Below are 20,447 nucleotides of genomic sequence, written 5' to 3'. Positions count from 1 at the left end.
TAAAAATGACAGTTTCAGCTTTAATGAGGTGTATATCAACTATCTGATGCTTCTTAATGGAAAACTTTGCATATCGATATTTCATAAACATGTTTGTCTTTATTTTTTAAAATTAGCTTTCTGTTGCCCTCCCCAAGGAAACAAGCCTCCATCAGTAAAGCTGCCTGCTTGAAACATCCTTGTTTAATGTGGTTCAGTGGGCACCAAGCACGTATGTAGAATGCTTTGATATTCATTGGGCCACATAGAAGTGAGGGATTAGCCTTCTGAGAACTGCAGATTCATAATTAACAACAGAGAGGTACTTTATGTTGCCCATTTATAACAGTTATTCAAATAATTGTATTCATCAGTCTTTATACAATGGATAAAGCCAATTAGAAATAGGAACACTTTCAACCAATCACATTTCAGAACAAATGGGTAGCATCCCTACTCAGTTGCCTCTATAATTTATTGCATTACTCACTGCTTTCCCCTTAGTTGCCTAAATCTATAGTTTGAGAACACCTGTGGACTTGAAAGCCTCTCATTTTGATTGGGCACCTGTGTATTGCCAATGAAGGGTCATGAGAGAAATTCTCCTTTCTTAGGCTGATGATGTGACAGCCTCCTCTCACAGAAACAACCTGGCTGGCTATCAGTATTCATTTGGCTTCTTTATAAATCCAGGCTTTAGTGACCATTTGTACAGGATCGTTTTGGTTAATTTGGGTTTTTAAAAATAGGGCAATCAGTATGATATTTCTTGGTTCCAGAGCATTTGTTTGTTTTGGTTGCTTTTTAGACTCTGGTTGGTGGCTCACTGAGGATTACTCCCAAATCATTAATTTAGCAAATACTTACTGAGAGTACACTTTGTGCTTGGCCACAGGAGAAGGGAAAGATGCAACACTAAACAAGACTTGCATCTGTCACCAAAGACTTGCAGTTTAATAGGTTCACAAGCATCCTCAGAAGTGACAGTTCCATTAGAGCAGCATACTCAAACCTTTGTGGGAATTTGAGTTCCTGGGGCAATCAGATGGGACTTGGAGGAGAGCAGCAAACAAGGCAAGGGTGCCTTGACTGTCTAGCGTTTTGTGTTGCTTAATAAACTTCGTTAAAAGATCAGCCCCATACAAAGCAAGGGGAAATGGCAGCCATCGCCTAGCTGAGCCTCCCGTTGTTTACCTACTTCCCTTTTCACCTCTTTTAATTCAAATCAGAGCTTGCTGAGAACCATCCGCCTCTGGCCAACATTGGGGTTGACCCCCATATAGGCATTTCAAGCCCCTATTTGATTACCTCCTGACCTAACTGCTTTTTCAGCTTTGAGGGTTTTATTTTTCAGGAATACCATTGATTTATGAAATTCTCTTTTTTAAAAAAATCATTTTGCACATCAGATTTTCTGATGAAGGCATAACCTGCAATCTGCAGTTAGCAGATGCTGTACCATTTTGAGATATGTGATCCAAGATCATCATAAATTGATAATGAACTGTGTTTGTCAGTATTGCCAAAGGATTTCAATTTACAGTAAAATGTGAAATACAACTTACATACATCAGTATGTAACATCTAAATACATTTGTATTTAAGAGATGTATCAGAGCATCAACAGCTAACAATCAAGCTTTATTTTTTTTTCTTTTTGCATGCTGTTATGAATGAGTGATTTTAAACATTCACCTTCATGTTTCATGTGCTTTGAACAGTGGAGACTGAGGAATCTTTCTGCCTCGATTGTGTATCAATAAAAAAAAATTACATGATTGAAGACATGAATTTATGGATTAATATAGTCAAGCTATCCAAAAAAGCGAGAGATAGCAAGAGATTTGGCTCATGTTTTTTAAAAAATTCATCCTCAGTTCTTAAGTGTTTTGTTTATGTCCCTCGAGGAATGAAAAGAAAAACGATTTGTTTTTACTTGTAAGGCCTTACTCAGTTGCCCAATTCCGCAGAAGAACTGGACAGTGAGGACCTCTCAGGTAAGGGCTAGTCATTAGGTAAGGCACTGCAGTGTCCAACCTGTGGGCAGTCTGTCCACTTCTCTACAAAATGGCCATTTGGTTTGCTGAGCAATCAATTGGCAAATATGGATTTCGAAACTATCAAAAGAACAAATTTTTATCGACACTTTCTTCCTCCCCTCCCCACTCATCCACCCACCTCTCTTCCCTGTGGTAGTAGTAATATTTATACTTCAGATCAAGGCCAGTCCTTTTAATGCAGTGGAGGTCAAGTTATCTTTGGGATTGTCCCAAAGCCACTCTGTGTTCAGTGGCTTAAAATAATGTTTATGTCCTAGATATAGAATGGTTCAGGAGAAATTTTGTTGCATTACAAAGCAGTTTAAGGATGTTGGATTATGTGACAAGATCTTAAACTCATATTGACTGTCTGCTTCTGTGGAATAGACTTGAAAAACCATGACATAGTTATCTTAGAAGTAGGGGGTAGGGAAGGGCAGGCAAGAAGGGGGGGACAATTGTTTTGTCACACACCATGATGTAAACTAATTATCCACCTCAGACCTTTTTCACAGCACACTGAGCTCTTGCAAAAGTAGGTTTCATGCTTGATTCCAGGATTTAGGTGTTACTAATCCAGAATAAGAAGCATATCCTAAAAAGGAGGGAGGGAAGAGATTTAAAGTGGTCAGAGCTAAACAATTATTCGGGCTCCCATGATGTTGTGAGACTTCACTGCCAACCAGCTACAGCTTCTTGGACACTTTGATCAGTCACTTGGTAAATCGGTAAGCAAGTCCTTTCCTTGTCATCACAACAGAGAAACTAAGGCATAGGGTGTGTGTGCTCACCCCAGCCTGTGGGGGGGAGGATTTCCATATTGCCCCTTCCCAATGAGTTCTACTGCAGCACCCTTGAGCAGCAGGTTATTGAGGCTCAGTCCCTAACTATAAGTTTTACCCAGTGTGAAAATGAGATCGTACTGCCCAGTTTTCCAAAATGCAACAGATGTAGTGCCCAGTGCGCACTTAGTTGTTGGATTGTTCCAGAGTGGAAACTTCCAGGTGGCCACATTGGTTTTGTTCGCTGCTGTATGCCTCTCCTGTAATAAGCACCCAGCTGATACTTGTTGGATGAATGAGTGAATTCTGAACCCCAGTGAATTGAGATAAATTAATAGAAGATGAGAAAAGATAGCCAGCCCATCAGTAGTGTCTTGTTTCCCTCTTATTTGTGGTGTATTTAGAGAAGTTGTGAAGACATTAGCCTAATTTTCTTTTAAAATAAAAGTTTAGTCCTTCCTGCTTAAAATGTGATTCCCAAAGGAAGCGATTTCTGCGTGCATTCCTGGTTGTAGATGGTCTCAGTTCTGATGCTGACCCTAAATAAAATAGCTCTGACACAATGGTCCTAGCAATTGGGGCTCTTCAATGATTCTAAGACAAGGAGTTCTCATAGGTCGGCCCAGATCCCTCTTGGCATATTAGCCAGACAAGGAATTACTCACATAGGCAAAAGTAATTTTTCTCCTCTTTAGGAAAACGTGACTAAACCAACCATCCACCCCTTCTTCAGCATCATCAATTAGGAATACTCCAAGCCTCATCCCTGCACCAAGTCAGATGGGTCCCTGCTGCAGTCCTATCAATCACCCAAGTCAGGAGCAATAAACCAACAACTGTTTGTGTTCATAATAATTCAGTTAAATTAATAATTACATTGTCCCCCCCTCCCCCATGCCCTCCAGGAACACTACAGTCATATTGCTCAGGAGCTGTAAGTCATGTACAGCACTGATGAACTAGCAGGCTGGGGCCGGGCTGCCTTTGCATCTGGTTTGATGAACTAATCAAAAACTGATTAGCACCTTTGTTCAAAGGGGATGCTGATTAATCAATTACTATTGATTGTGAGCTTGGCTTCACTCGGCAGCAAAGAGACATCTGAAGGGGAAAAAAAAAAAACAACCAATAAAAATTGAGCAGCTGTCATAGTGTTTAAATTTATTAAAACAAAATACATTATTTTTTATGAAGCTGTCTTGAAATGGGTCACTGAAGGGGAGCATATTGATTGAGAAAGGATGAACTTCTCAAATTTCTGTAGCCTAGAGACTGAATTCAATTATAATACAAGACAAACAGGTTAACACCCGTCTTAAACAGCCCATCAATAAATTAGAGTAGGTGTTGCACATTTAATGCTAAACTGTGGTAATGAATAATATTATCCATTCCCTGCCGCATCAGGGTAGAAACTCCACCCTTTCCATATTATGGATAAATGTTATATACTTCCAAATAATGATGGTCTGTCTTCTCCCTTGCCCTTCTGGCCTTGCTCCACCATTCATCAGTGCTACCTCAGTTAATGACAGTTTCATAAGCAACATATGGTGTGCTATCCTCACCCAGCAAAGCAAGTCACCCAGCTGATCCTCCTCTGTAATCTGCATAAAAAAATGATGCTTGTGTGCAGTGCAGTGATTTAATTATTGGCAGACCTAGGGAGCTCATCCAGTTCTACTTTGAACCCTTTCATTTACTTTTTGGGTGTTAACTTTATTGATGATGGATCTGCATGAGTTTTGAATTGTTTTATCAATTACATCTGCTGTTTCCTGGTGACAGCTGGTGGTTATTGCCACCCATGTGGAATAGAATAGCTTTAAGCATATTTGTCCTCCTATTTGATTTTAAAACTTTTTAAAAAATATCTCCAACTGCCTCCCTCCCTTCAGCAGCGGAGGGGCCTTCAGGATCTGCGGAGCGAGGAGGTAAATAGGGTAAATAGACAGCGTACCAGAGAATGGCCCTCCAGCACAATCAATCTGTCAGACTTCTGCTTTTGAAGCAAAGGCACCAATAAGAAATAACCTGAGCTATTTTCAACTCTTGCTCTGCAAACGAGAAAGTGATCTGAAAACATCTTACATGTCCCTCAACAATCCACAAAAATGTGTGAGTGGAGGGCGAATTCTGCATGACCTTGTTAACCCTTACCTAGGTGTGAGGAGGAACCCAATAAACTAACTGTAGTCCCCTAAATGGGTTATAAAGACAGCATGGGCTTTAAATTTAGATGGAAGAACTTAAAGGCATGTGGATCCCACTGTCAACTGGGGTGGAACATATGGCCATCAGTAACCAGAGTGCCCTAAAACCTGGCTGACTTGCTTAAAATGTATATGAGAACCTTAGTCACCATAGCATTTAGGGGGATGCTTTCTTTATTGACACCCATATAGAACCCCCTGTTTTGGCAAACAGGCTATTTAATTTCCTTGGTAGACTAACAGTAATGATAATATAGAAAATGCCCAAATCCAGAGGGACTGAACAGATGCATTTAAGGTAAAGTGTGCTATGATTTCGCTTGTATCTGTGTCATATTTTACAGCTTAGATAGGCCTTTCACACATATTAGCTCATTTGATTTTAATTCATTTGACAAAATTATTTGAGGTCCATATTCTAGGCTATCACCTGGCATGCAGCAGTGAACAAAACCAAACCGAACCTGAAGGGGCCCATGGATTTCACAGACCAAGGCCCTGCTTTCTTGTAAATTCCTAGTGGGGGAGACACTCAAAATATGAGTAGTGTCACACAGTGCCAAATGCTGGGGGTCTTGACGGGGACCTGGAGATGTAAAGTGAGGACTAGAACAAGAGGTGGAGGCTAGTTAAGGAAAGCTCACCTAGGAAGGCGCCTGAACAGGAAGGCCTGATGGATGAGAATGAGTAGCCTTGGGAGGATTCTCGGGAAAATCAATCCTGTGCGATTGTTAAGGAAGTGTTGTTGGTCTCCATTTATAAATGAGGAAACTGGGCTCCAGGGGCTAAGTGATTTACTCAAGAGACAGACAAAACATGGGTCCTCCTACCTCTAGAGAAATGGAGGAGTTTGTTTTAGAGTGGTCGCCACTCCTGTGTGGAATCCATAGCCACTCTGGGGTCTCTGGGAATCCCGTTGGTCTTGCCCCTTGTCATGTCAGGTGTGCCTCCAGAGAATTAGGAGGGGAAAGTCAGGCACTCCATATCCCATCAGATGTAAAGCCACGTGCTGAGTGACCTGGGAAGATCTTTTTTGACATCAAATCAAGCTCCTTCCCCCTCAGAGAAGACCTAAACTCTGCTCTACTGTTTTCAGTCCATGGCCCCATTGGCCCCCCTAAGTTATGGATCGGTTTCCCCCAAGGTAGTCCTAAATGCCATAGGAAAGTAATGGATTAGAGAAGGTTAAAACATAAATTCCCTTCCTTAAAAATTCAGTTTATTAAATTCAGTAGACTTAAAAAAAATAAAAATAAAAATCACATTGGGTCCATGCCAGCTCGTCTGCAACCTTCCCAAACAAAACATGAGTTTGAACTTCATGCTAGTGCCAGTCTTTCCCATCATCCAACATGCTGCCCTTTCACCATGGGGAGGAAGGAGACCACCAAATAGGAAATTTTTTTTCCAAACTACAAAAGTTGGCAGGCCATATGCAAAGTGTAAATTCTAGTTCTACAGGTTGGACACTGCTTTGGGGTGACTTCACCATATTCATTAATCCATCTTCCTCACACCCCCAAATGCCTGAGGTCCACTGAAGCATCTTTCTGCAGAGAGAGATTCTAGTGGGAAATGTGTGTTTGGAAATACTTCACAACTCTTTCCTCTTTGTCAGGTGTCTACTTTTTTAAGGAAAACTCTGGTGTCATCCTCGGTGCCTTCCTGTTGCTTAAAATGGAAGAGGCAGTCACACCCCTAAGTTTTTATTGTTATGAGATGAGCAGAGTCAACTTGTAAGCGTGGCTTTTGGTCTCTGGTGATGCTTACTGCCTTGGGAGGATTTACATCCTGTCACCTCAATCAAGTCATTTCCACTGTTGGTTAAACTAACTAATTCAAGTAACTTGGGAGAAAAATGAACAGAAAAAGAAACAAAAATCTCTTTTTCTCCTATTTAGCTGACAACAAATATTTCATGTTCCTGATGCTCAAATGGTATACCTGAATCATAACTTGAACCAGATGGCCTTCAGCTGCCAGGGCCACAGCCTTGACTATCATACAGGACAGAGAGGCTGTTAGTTACACTGGTGTCTATTCCATATAAGCAAAAAGAGTTTGGTGACTTCAACTCAGTATTTATCAGGCATCTTACCATATGTGAACAATGCTGAGTACGCACTACAACCCTTAACCCTAAAAAGCTGATAACTATTTGCCTCGGGTCTGTGATAAGAACTAGAAAACTCCTCCTTGGGCTTTCATATAGCAGATTTAAATGTGGCCAGCACTTACTGAGTTCCTGTGATATGTCAAGCCCTGAGCCAGATAGATGCTTTAGTACTCAGCAACACACTGGCCTCTCAAAGCAGCCCTGGGAAGTGTATAATTGTTCTCAAGGCCTCAGTGTCTGAGTGGCCTGCCTGAAGTCACAGAGAAAAGTAATAAAGCTCAATTTCCATCCCAGAACTGATGGCAAGTCCAGGGCACTTTCCCATGGGCCATGTAGAAGATGAGCTCCTAACTCGTCCCCTGTTTGGACCATGTTCTGGACAGCAGTGTAGGCAGGAACATTCTCAGAAAGCCTGAGTCTGATCACTGAACGATGTGCAGCCACAATCGGCATGCAGGACTTCTAATTTAAATGAACACATACTGAGCTCCGGGTGGCACAATGAGGATGATTACTGCAGTTTTCCTTTAAGTAGCTTAACATAGTTCCTTTGAAATGTTAGTATAGCTGCAGCTACATTGCTAGAATTGAATGCAGCTGATGCTAGTGCCAGACGCCTGGGATGCTATATGGGAGTCTTCATGGTTTTCTTGCCTACGTTTATTCCTTCCCTTCCATTTTCTAAGACAGAAAAGAAAGGCTATGCTGCATAGAGGCTAGTGTGCTCCAATATATATTAACATCTTAATGGGAAAGCTGTGCATGTACTGTATACATTTACTACTCTCTGACAAGAGGGAATTAAATGTCAGAAGGATTTGTAGCATCTATAATTGAATTGGTGCTGAGAAAAGCAAATCTTAAAGAAGAATAACATATTAGGATTAGCAAATAATGTGGCATTTTGTCAGCGCATGCCATTCAGTTTGTTCCCCTTCAGTAATAAAGTTGTGCTTTTTAAAATGCACACTTATTTTTGTTGCCAGAGATGAGAGCTTCAATAGGTGATGAAAATGAGTAGCTACGTTTTTCAGATGGTAACAGGTTTTTCTGTGTATGTGTTTGAGTTTTTGGTCTTTGCTTTTGTTTTTTGTTTTGTCTTGTTTTATTTATTTTTATTTATTTATTTATTTTTTGTGAAGTCAGATTTTGGTTTCGCCTCAGATTTGGAAAATCCACTGCCAGACCTTTTTCTTTCTTCCTCGAAAGAAGTAGCAAATGACATCATAGTCATTAAGCTTTCTCTGAGATAGACTAATCCCTACAGCCTGAGGAAGCTGGAGGCAGCATTTCTATTATAAACCCCAATTCTAAGAGTTTTTAATTAAACTGACTTGTCCAGCAAGACCTCAACCGAACCAAATGACAAAACTGTTGCAAAAAGTCAGCATTTCTAACATTTTCTCCACTCATCCATGAATGGGCGAAGGTCGAGGATCAGAATAGTGTGATAAATAGGAGTAGGAGGACTTACATCATTAGAACCTCCACCTGTTTTAAATATTCATTTTTAAGAGGAGACCTAAAATAGTTTATAACCTCTGGAAATAATAAATATGGGCATTTAAAAAGAGTGGCTAGCTCTCATCAAGTGAGCTAAATGTGCCTTAAAGCCTGCTCCAGGGAAGTCTGAAGAGTGACAAACCCTTGTGGGATGACTACCATTCATTGTATGCTGAAGTACCACCACACTTCACTCCTCAGAGGTAGAAAACCTGGTGCCATATTGGCAAAATGACTGACCTTGGGCTCTATACCCTGGGCTTCAGGGTGGGCAGACTGTAACCCCTCTGTCAAAGCCTCTTTGCCAGAAGCTTGTCTAGGATGTGCTGGCCATTCCCTGGTTGTCTTGGAATTCCTGCTTTGGCCACTCATGTTACAATCCCATGCCAGGTGGTAGAATAGCCATAGAAACCAGGATCCTGTGCAGAGAGCCCTACTGACCACAGGCAGCATGGTGGCCACAGTGCTGTGTTCAGGATAACTGTCAAGTGGTTTAAGGAGTGAAAGCAAGCGGAGAAAAGAAAGAGGAGTCCCTTATAGGGAGGGAGAAGGAAACTAAAGTTCTAGTAGTAATCCACTTTCTTGTCAGGCCCTAGGGAACTACTGCCCCCCAAACCTCCCCCTCCACACTTCTTACTGCTCATGAAGAACAGAGCAGGCCAGGTCAGCTGGCCCAAGGTGAAAAAAGCTGAGCAGTGTGGGGCATCCCTCTTGGGAGTCTCTTTGAGGGAGTTTTTTTTTCCCCCTACAATTTCTAAGATGCGAAAGCGAGCCTGGGGTGGTTGAAACTATGACCCAAGCATTAGTAGCCAACTTAACATTCTGCACGTGGCTTGTCAACTCTCACCTGAAGCCAAGTTGTTTCAGTTTTTTGCCAAAAGAAAAGCTAACTCACGAATACTAATCAGCTCATGATCTGTCTGTCACACGTAGAGCTGTAGAAGTGACTGCAGGATGGGACAGAACAGGCAGGAAGGTTGTACCACAACCAAGAATTATCATGAACATCTTCCAGCATTTACAGTGTCGTCTAAGTCAGAATTATTCAACCACCAGTTCTGATTCACTTGAAGCCACATGTGAGAGGATTTGGAGATGGGGTTCTTAACTCCATGTGGACTATGTTGTCCAAGCATGCTTGGTTCTTCAAGACTGGAATCTTTATGCTATAAGCAAATACCAAGCAGAAACTCGGCTTCACTTCTCAGATGATGGAGGCAGAGCTTTGACCCAGCACAGAAACTCTTACACCTGCCACTAAGCAAGAGGGACAACTGTAGCCTCTTAGGGAATAAGAAAGCATGACTTTCTGAACCGAAGACACGTCCATTTGCCTGAGGATCAGGCATGTTTAGAAGTGCTTTCCACTCCACACTTACCTTTCAGTTGAGAAGCTGGGGACAGCTGTAGAGTCTGCCTCTGGATTCCTTGTCCGCCTGACTCAACAAGGGAGTCTGAAATCTGGAGAGCATGTCCCCAGGAAAGCCGATACTGAACAGGACCTGCATGAAAGGGTCTGCTTCCTCAGAGGAGCATGCTCTGCTGATGGCCTTAGGAGTACTCTCTCCAGGAACTGGTCAGCTCTCATCTTGAGAATGAAACAGGAAAGGTCAAGGGGCCAATGGACTTTGTCGGAGACATGCTTCTTCTGGTGGTCCATATTTCCCACAGCCTCCAGTTTTCCACCCCTTTGGTCAGCACAGTGCTTCCCCTCTGTAGTGTCCTTGCTGTCATGTCATATCACAAGTGAGGCCCCCGCCCACAGGTGTGGACAGTTCTTCCCTGGTAGTAGGTCACCTGTCACCCAGACTGCTTGAGCCATTCAGTGGCACTCTAAGAACCCTCACCGTCCCACATGGGGAAACGAAAGGAGTGCGATGAGTATGGAAACAGCTCTGCTCTTCAGGAGCAAGGCTGTACCGTGACAGACAGGCACATATGAAGGGGCACAACTCCATTAATGCCTCAGACAGTAAACCAGGAGGTGGGAGTGGGGGAGAGCGGAGGCGGTAAGGAGCTCGTAACTGGCAATGCTCCCTGTAAATTAAACATCAGTTACCTTCTGTGTCCGTATGTAGTAATTGAAGGCAGGAGAAATGTCTGGGTGATTAACTGGTGGTAGTAAACTTTCTGATCAAAGTGAGTATCAGAAGATAGCTAGAGAGATTGCACTTATAAATAAGTATCTGCAAAATATGTATGTCCTTGAGGGTGGGGAAAATAACTAGAATGTAGATATTTAATTTGGGTTAAGTGCCGGGGGAAAATAGCAAATTCAGCTCTAAGTTCGTGGGGAGCAAAGGTCAAGTGAATAGTTTTGACTCAGAAAATGAATGCCCTGTGAGGCTTGTTTTGTTTTGTTTTCAGGAGGTTATTGGTTTTTCCTTGTCCGAGAGCTGGCACACACACAGGTGTTCTTTCTCTCTCTGTCTCTTCTTAGACTTCTAGAATGATCATGTGCCTAGGCATGGGACAGCAGACAAGAGAGTGCCTTCCCACAAAGGGGTGAGAGTGGTCTCGGCAGCTTCTCCAAGTGTCTCTGTTCTCAGTCTTCCCAGTATGGGACCTCCCTGTACCTCTTGCCTGTCGCACCTCTTTCCTCGGTATCATGCCATCATTTTGTCTTTCCTCACGTAGTTCTCGAGCAGATGGGGTTTGTTGAAAAACACAAACTTCAATAAGTCTGAAGGTCATGGCAGCTGGAAATTAGTTAATTCTCATTCCCACAAGATCCCCTATTTCAACAGCTCCTTAAAGAGAGCACAGCTGGCCGACGTTACTGTTACTTTTGACCCCCTGTGCACACTTTTGAATTTGTGCAGTTGGGGTGCATGTCTCCAGTGCGTAAAGCCCTCTTCTCCAGCAGACACCTCAAGTCCAGCAGCACCCCAAGGGAAGCGCTCCCTTTCAACAAGCTCTTGTCTCTAAAAGGAAAAAAGTTTCCATGGCCAAGTTCTGCCTCGCTGAAAGGACTTTCAAGACAATGGAGGCTGTAGCATCTATGATGGCAACACTTTCGGCTGAGAAAGGAGATTCCTCTCCACCACGTTTCAAGTCGAGCTTATTAGACATGTTGCTGGAGGGGCTCGCACATCACGGAGCGGGCTAATTGGCTGCAGTGCTCTCTGCCTCCGACCCATCTCCATTCTCCAATTAAACTCCCATCATCCTGTTGTCCTGGGCGACCTGCTGCTGCCTCTGATTTGGCATTTCTGTTTGGGTTTGGGTTTGGGTTTTTCTGTACTCCTTTCAAAGGTAACTTAATGAAACACTTTAAATACTCCGTTTTTTAATTTAAACTCTTTTAATTAAAGCACTTTTCATGGAACCCTCAGTCACGAGTTATTTCCCCACATCCTTCAGTACTTAATCTCCAAGCAGAATTGGAAATATCGATAGAAAGTGTAAATCATGCCCTCCTGCTGAAAGCGTTGTATCAGGTTTCGGCTCAAAAGAGCACCATTACCTTTAGCTGTCACGGATCTGTACACTTGATCGATAAACTTCAAATATTATTAGAGGTGGAGGCTTCAGAGATTTGCTCTGTTCTTTGGAGAGAGACAGAGATAAATCTTTCTTAGAAATTGACTTGAATTTGCACTCTCAGTCTTCCTGGTGAAATGCATTTCTCTTAGGCGTCCAGCAACTGCAAGGGGGACAGATTTATAGGCCATGTGCTTCTTGTACTGAAAGATTTAAATGGTAAATCCTTCACATATGACTTCACAAATCATGTAAAGTTAAAAGATTTTTACCGTTTCTGTTGCTGCTGTGCTTAAATTGTAAGGTACAGCTAGTAAATCATTTTAATGGAGGTGTCGTACTTGACTCAATAAAAAAAAGACAATGGTTTAGCTTCCACTCCAAAATGTTAATGTATTAATCAACGGGAGAATAATTGTTTTTTACTACATTATAAATCTCGGGTGCCATTAGGATTTCAGCAAGGGGTGATGTAGCCACGTTCCTAAATTAAAATTGTTTACACTGCCATACATCCATTCTGCATCGCCATAGCTCATTCTGGGTTCATTCTGAAGTTGTTCCCCAGCCAAACATGTCGTTCCTCAGTGGAAAGAAGACATCCTGAGGGAGGGATGCTTATAAAGGAAAATTAATTGCCTTGTGAGGTGTTAAATAAATAAAATAAAAACCGTCTGTGGCAATGGACAATCATTCCTTGCTGTCTTTTTTGAAATAGGTTTTTAGGTTTTAAATTGAGGCTTACTCCCTCATACATCCTAAATGTAGCAAGCAGGTCACTTGTCTCTAGTCTTATAATCCTTGTTTTATCTCCAGGCTGCTGTGGCTTTTGAGCTCTTGCTTTTCCTGTGCATACACCATCAGGAAATAAGCCACTGGGCAGCTATGGAAAGATACTCTGTCCTCCCCTCCACAGTTCCTGTGATTGCCTAAAGGTACCATTCAGGGTGCCCTTAAACAGTTAGGTCAGCCTCCTTAATTAGGATCTGCAGCTGGATACAGATAGAGTGAGCACCAAGACTAGGTCAGGACCAGGTGGACTCCATCTCTCCCCTCCCTGCCTCCCTTAGCTTGTTCCACTTGCATTAGTGCTCCTGTGCTGCTTATAATGAAATTGCCTTGTGGGGAGAACAGATCAATTCAGCACTGGACAGGTCAGTCTGTTCGCCCAGTGTAACTTGATCCATCTGGATTGTTCTCGCTGGCTCCTCCATTAAAAAAGAAGGTGACCTTCTGACCCTGGAGGCAGTGTGGCCAGGGCCTCTGGTGTCCTGTAATAAGCTCTACATCCCTATTCCTCTTCTGATTTCAACAGATTCTCGAGCAGGTGAAGAAGGTTCGATAAGGGCAGTGGATCACGCTGTGATTGGCGGCGTCGTGGCCGTGGTGGTGTTCGCCATGCTGTGCTTGCTCATCATTCTGGGGCGCTATTTTGCCAGACATAAAGGTAAGCAAGGTGCTTTGGCAGGCAGGAGCAACATGTCACCACCACCCCTGCATTTGGGGGCTTTACAAGGTTGTCCTTGATAGGCAGTTGGGCATATGTGGCTGCATAGCCTTTCTGATTCCGAAACTGTTAAGAGAAAAAGAGCAGAAATCTTAGCAACTGCTGATTAGGACTCTGGAAGTTGATGAGGAACACTCCTTGATTTGGATTCTCTCTAAATATAAAGCTTTATAGAGTTGTTATTCTCCAATCCATAATTGGGAATAAAGTAAAAGTGATAAAGTCAGGGGCTGGTGTGCAAGGTGTGGCGTGAACCCCCGAAGACGGTGGTAAAGCGTACCCACTACCTGTCATGCTCCAGGAGACTGGCGAACTAGCCCTGCTTCCTCTCCCCGAACTCTGGGTAACCTGGTCACGAGTGCTCTAGAATACTTCCTTGGGGTGATGTGCCCAGGTTAAAGAAAATCCTTTGCCTTAAAAGCCACATAAATATGTATTTTTAAAATTATCAGTGCAATTGATTTAAATTGCCATTAATCATCACACTTATCAGCTGTGCAGTCTGGATGGGCAATCATCTTTTCCAGTGCTCCTCCCCTCTGCCCCATGCTGCTCTGAGCCTCTTCTCCCCTCCTGGTAATTTATTCTTCCTTTTCTTTGTCGGCCCTTGTCTTTCTCGGTTGTTTTTCTCAAGCACTGTGCAATGAGCTTGCAGGGCTTTCTAGGCGCTTGCATACTGCTTGATTGTAACCTGGGTTTGGGGAAGGTCCCTTGAGCCCAGCAGTGGAGGTTCAAGGTACTTGACAACCGCCTTTAGGATACGAAGTGTCCGTCTCAAGCATAAAACAATTTGGGACTCTCAGAGCTGTCTGGCTGAGAACTCCCGCCTCTCAGTGTTTAGCCTGACAGAGCCAGGGAGGTAAGGCCAGGGAGCAGGGCAGAGTCTGAGCAGCAACGGTGGAGGACCAGGGGAGAAGGGCGTGTGCGTCACTACAGACCAAGAGAGGATACAGGAGGGAAGCACTTGACCTCCCGCTTTCTCAGCTCGTCACTTTGAAAACCTGAAAATGTGGCAAAATGTTTCAGCCTTTTTAAATATAAGTCCGCAGGGATATGGCATACAGTGGGAGGAGGGCTGTTTGATTGTGCCAGGCAATTTAAGTTCTACCTGCATACTGTACAAGGTGCAGTCCTTGTCTTTCTCCATGTAAACTCTTGGGTTTTGGTGATCAGACTGTCACCAACTCTGTAACGTTCTGTCTTGTCATTATAAAGTGGCTGTGCCAATTAGCAAATCCATGAATCCGGGTCCGGGCTAGAGTTCCATGATGAGAGAGAATCACTTGTTCATGGAGACAGATCCCAAGCCTTGATTCCAGCTGTGACAATGTCAAATTATTTCTCGATCTGGAACCCCACTCTGAAATGGAAGGCATAGGAGAATCAAACATATACGTGCAAGTTCAAGCACATTCTCACCTATGGATAGTCAGTGATGATTCATGAAGCCAGGAGACTGTTGTGCAAATAAACAATTGGAGATGACAGTAGAAGCGTCATCAGGGCCCTAATTCATTTATTGGCTAATTGCTCTTCCTTGCTTTGGTCTTTAACCACGTGCGTGCACATCTCTGGTCATTGGTCCTTGGTGTTTACTGTTTACGCGTTAGTCAGCAGCTCTCCAGCTTTCTGCATTTTAGCTCCCACTCACGTCTTCTTCTGCTGACATCCTCTGGTCATAATCACTGCTCTAATGTCTCATTTGCTGAATTATATCGCAGCGGTTCAGTTGGAGTGGTGCCTTTGGAACCCCCGGATCCCCATTTGTCTCACCCACCTCGCTCTCTTCTTCCAATTGTTTTTTCCCCTCTGCTGCCTGCACACCACTTCGGCTGATGATGGCCATAAAGCAAGTTGCCATCTCTGTACCACTTTACACAGAGGCCATCAGACAGTCACGGTGCTTTACCCCTTCATCTTTCAGGTACATACTTCACTCATGAAGCCAAAGGAGCCGATGACGCAGCAGACGCAGACACAGCTATAATCAATGCAGAAGGAGGACAGAACAACTCCGAAGAAAAGAAAGAGTACTTCATCTAGATCAGCCTTTTTGTTTCAATGAGGTGTCCAACTGGCCCTATTTAGATGATAAAGAGACAGTGATATTGGAACTTGCGAGAAACTCGTGTGTTTTTTATGAATGGGTGGAAAAGTGCGAGACTGGGAAGGCTTGGGATTTGCTGTGTAAAAAAAATGTTCTTTGAAAAGTACACTCTGCTGTTTGACACCTCTTTTTATTTGTTTGTTTGTGTTTTTTATTTTTATTTCTTCCTACCAAGTCAAACTTGGGTACTTGGATTTAGTTTTGGTAGATTGCAGAAAATTCTGTGCCTTGTTTTTTCGTTTGTTTGTTGATTTTTTTTTTTTTTTTTTTTTTTTTTTTTTTTCTTCGTGAGCATTTATTTTTATTTTTTTCCCAAATGAGTTTTGGATTTTTTTTCCAAAATCTCCCATTTTGGAATTTACCTGCTGGGATTCCTTAAACTCTTTTCCTCCCCATTTTTGTTACTGTTTTAACTTTCTTTGGTTTACTTTTGAGGTAACTGCTTTCAGTTCCAAATTCAGTTTCATAAAAGGAGAACCAGCACAGTTTAGATTTCATAGTTCAGAATTTAGTGTATCCATAATGCATTCTTCTCTGTTGTCGTAAAGATTTGGGTGAACAAACAATGAAAACTCTTTGCTGCTGCCCATGTTTCAAATACTTAGAGCAGTGAAGACTAGAAAATTAGACTGTGATTCAGAAAATGTTCTGTTTGCTGTGGAACTACATTACTGTACAGGGTTATCTGCAAGTGAGGTGTGTCACAATGAGATTGAATCTGTCTTTAATTCTGTGTCTGTAGACGGCTCAGTATAGATACCCCACGCTGTCCAGAAAGGTTTGGGGCAGAAAGGATTCCTCCTTTCTCAGTGCCCTAAATAGAACCGACAGGTGAGGTCTGTTCCTTTTATAGAAGTGGACAAATTTGAGTTGCCACAGGAGGGGAAGTAGGGAGGGGGGAAAGACAGTTCTGCTCTGGTTATTTCTGTTCCAAATGATTCCATCCACCTTTCCCAATCGGCCTTACTTCTCACTAATTTGTAGGAAAAAGCAAGTCCGCGTGTTGTGCGAATGACTGAATGGGACAGGTTTTTTTTTTTTCCTTTGTGCTTAGTTAGGAAGGCAGTAGGATGTGGCCTGCATGTACTGTATATTACAGATATTTGTCATGCTGGGATTTCCAACTCAAATCCGTGTGAAACTTTCATTCCTTCAGATTTGGCTTGACAAAGGCAGGAGGTGCAAAAGAAGGGCCGGTATTGTTCTCACACTGGTCTGCTGTCGATCTCAGTTCTCGAAAGGTCAGAGCAGAGGTGGAAAAACAGCATGTAGGGATTTTCAGTTACTTAATCAAAACTCAAATGTGAGTGTTTTTATCTTTTTACCTTTCATACACTAGCCTTGGCCTCTTTCCTCAGCCTTAAGAACCATCTGCCAAAAATTACTGATCTCGCATGATGGCAGCCATACTGCATAGCTACTAAAATAAGTTACCTTGAACATATCTTAGATGGGGAGCCTTGGGAAAAGGTAGAGGAGTCCAGTTACCATTTGCATTTTTTTAAAGCGACATGGGGGTTTTCACTGAAATGTCTAGGAAATCTAGAAGTAGTCCTGAAGGACGCAAACTACACTCTTACCATATGTTTTGGTAAGGCTCCAGACTCCAGATAACAGTCCCTATGGAAAGATGGCATCAAAAAAAGATAGATCTATATATATATATATAAATATATATTATATAACATTTTCAGTGAGTAATTTTGGATTTTGCAAGGTGCATTTTTACTATTGTTACATTATGTGGAAAACTTATGCTGATTTATTTAAGGGGAAAAAAGTGTCAACTCTTTGTTATTTGAAAGCGTGTTTATTTTTCTTGTCTTTATTTTAACCTTTGATAGAACCATTGCAATATGGGGGCCTTTTGGGAACGGACTGGTATGTAAAAGAAAATCCATTATCGAGCAGCATCTTGTTTACCCCTCTCCTATCCCTAGGCACTTAATCAAGACAAAAAGCCACAATGAACATCCCTTTTTCAATGAATTTTATAATGTGCAGCTCTATTCCGAGCCCTTAGCACCCATTCTGACCATAGTGTAACCATATCAAAGGGTGAGAACCATTTAGCATGTTGTTGAAAGATTTTTTTCAGTTGTTCTTTTTAGAAAAAAACAAAACAAAACAAAAACAAACAAACAAACAAAAAAAAACCACTACCATTGCTCACTGAATTGGCATCTCATTTTCGGGACCTCCCATCTTTCTGTTTTGAAAAGTGTACAGTAGTGCAGTGTTCCTGATGTAACTTTATGGCTTACAATGTTGACATGTCTCAGGTTCATGTGTTTCGATTGGTGTTTTCCGTCTCAGGTAGATTGCAAAGTGTAGGCCCCACACATTGGAAAAAAATAATAAAGCAAAAACAGGAAATTATGGATTTTAGTTGTATATTGGTTTATGTATTTTTTCTTAAGTATACAGTGCACTGTTTGAAATGTATTGTTGAGTATTACTTTGTACAGGTTGATCACTTTTTTTAGAGTGAAGAAAGAACAAACTTGTTTTTTTGTGTTTTTTAAAGGAATATAAAATAATGAAGGATGTATAATTGATGCCAAATAAGCTTGTTCTTTAGTCACACCAACGTCTTATTTTTCCCTCTAGGCCAGTTCTGTTTTTAAGGTGTACATGGACAATGTTACAGTGTAAGAAACTCCATATCCATATGTTCCCATTCGCATTTTGTATTGGTTCATGTATACCATTTTTACAAAAAAAAAGAAAAAAAAGAAGTACTATAAAATATCTGTCTTCTTAATAAAAAAATTAATGTTACAAAGTGATCCTTTCATCTCTTTATGGACTTCTTATGGACGCCTCAGCCTCTGGTCCCAGCTTCCTCCTTAGGACCCTGTGTGGGGACCCAAGCTGGCAGTATGTGCCGGGAGTGGCTGCCAGCGGGGTTTGGAACTGCATCCCCTCCCCTCTTCTCTGCTCATCCTTCGTGTCCTTATGCTCTTCTCCCCTCTCAGTGGACAGGTGAGCCAGGTGCCTGGCTGAACGGAGGCGCCTCAGATGGACTTGGTGATCTGTGCAGGTGTGCGAGATGCAGCAGTGGCGCGAGCTCCCGTGGAGCCGCCTCGGCCCTCCCTCCCCTCTTTCACCCACCACCCCACCAACTTTCCTGTGTTGCCTGCTCCACCTGTCTCTTATTTTGGGATTTCGTGTCTTAACAATTCATTCTGCCTTCATTTAAAATTCTCTCTCCTTTCACAAAAACAGCGCGAGCTGCTGAGAACTGGCATGGCTGCCTGCGGAAGATTATTCTCACTTGTGTTTAGGTCGCTAAGACTTCCTGCCTGGGTGGACAGCAGCATCCGCTCTGTTGTCATCGTCCTTGCCTTGCAGGCTGAAGTAAGCAGTGACTACACGTCATGGTGTCTGATCTCATAAATGAGCAGATAATACCTGACCAGCCCCTAAGTGCCAGCCGTGGTTGAGTCCCCCTTTTCTCTCTCAGTCAGAAGAGCCTTTCTTCTCTGACAGAAAAGGTAAGCTCCACAAAAGCCAAAGGCTGTGCCACTCACTTCTGACAACCTGGCCTAGTCTTTGCCTCTGTTTAAAAAAAAAAAAGCAGATATGCAATTATTGATCACCTGCTGTATATCAGGCATAGTGAGGGGTACTCTGAAGTGGTCTCCAGAGTCTAGTCAGGAGCTGGATCTTAATTAAGGATGTTTAGTGGGGAAGGACATGAGTCAAAGGTGAAGCCCAGCCAGCCTGCTCATATGTGTAGCAAAATGAATGAAATCACCCATGCATGGAGGGTGGAATTAGCCCTGTGGCTGTCCTCAAAGTCCAGGCAGAAGCACTGAGATCTCAATCGCCTGTCCAGCCTTTGCCAAAGGGGAGGGAGCAATAGGGAGCACAAATTCATCATATCTCCATACAGAGACACACACATGGGTGATTTAAGGGTAGCGATCAAGAGTATGCAGGCTAGAGTGAGCCTGCCCCGGTTTAAATCCCTACCCCGCCATTGATTAGTTTGCAACCTCAAACAAGTTCCCCAACCTACCCAGCTTTGGTCTCCCATCTGTAAGGTAAGATCAGCAGTTACAATCTGGGATGGGAGGGTAGCTCAGTGATAGAGCACTTGTTTAGCATGCAGGAGGCCCTGGATTCAATCCTCAGCACCAATAGGGAGAGAGAGAAAAGATAAGCAATCTTTACCATAATGGAAATATTTACCATAATGTAGGATAAAGGCAAATGGGGATTAAAGATAGAAAGGTCCCCATGGTTGTGAGTAGTCAGTACTTGGAGGGAACTGTTTGGGCTCGTGCGTATGGACACATCATACCCCTATGAACCTTGTCATAGCATGTTTAATGACCCCTTCCTGTCACTATTCATTTGTAGTCATTCCAAGCTGTGAGGCGTGCAGTAGGTGTAAAGTTTCCATCAGTCTCCCCCTTGCCTGTAGCATGAGGCTATAACCTGCAGAGAAGGGACCCCAGAAGTCCTCTGAACTGAGGCAGACATGAGGTGGCAATTTGCTGCACATTTACCATTTGAGGTCCACAGGGCATGCAAATGACAAGGTGCCAAGAAGCAGCCCACGTTAGTAGGCACTTGATAAGTAGCTGGTCCTTCATTTGGCATGAGAGTGAAAATGGTCCCCACTTCCTCCTGAGAGTTTTCACAAATATTTTGGCCTGGTTGCATTCTCCAAATACATCAACTGGAACCCTGAGGTGATATGCGGGTAT

General features: G+C 42.8%; 1 protein-coding gene across 7 annotated transcripts in view; it reads left to right on the top strand.

The window, feature by feature from the left end:
- Positions 1-17,951, top strand: part of Cadm1 (cell adhesion molecule 1) — a 314,452-nt gene extending 296,501 nt beyond the window's left edge. For 4 of the 7 annotated variants that reach the window (XM_047516640.1, XM_047516639.1, XM_047516636.1 and 1 more), the window contains 2 exons: positions 13,431-13,562; positions 15,547-17,951. In XM_047516640.1, the coding sequence (XP_047372596.1) occupies positions 13,431-13,562; positions 15,547-15,665 (251 nt within the window). In that variant the 3' untranslated portion in view covers positions 15,666-17,951. Of the gene's footprint in view, positions 1-1,922; positions 1,977-13,430; positions 13,563-15,546 lie in introns of all 7 variants that reach the window. The other 3 variants (XM_047516635.1, XM_047516633.1, XM_047516638.1) reach the window with 1 other exon arrangement.
- The last annotated feature ends 2,496 nt before the right edge of the window (positions 17,952-20,447 follow it).

The sequence above is a fragment of the Sciurus carolinensis genome, chromosome 11 (genome assembly GCF_902686445.1).
Source record: "Sciurus carolinensis chromosome 11, mSciCar1.2, whole genome shotgun sequence".
In the NCBI taxonomy this organism is placed as follows: Eukaryota; Metazoa; Chordata; class Mammalia; order Rodentia; family Sciuridae; genus Sciurus; species Sciurus carolinensis.
The sequence above is the reverse complement of the archived record's forward strand: the minus strand, read 5'-3'. Positions and strand labels throughout refer to the sequence as shown.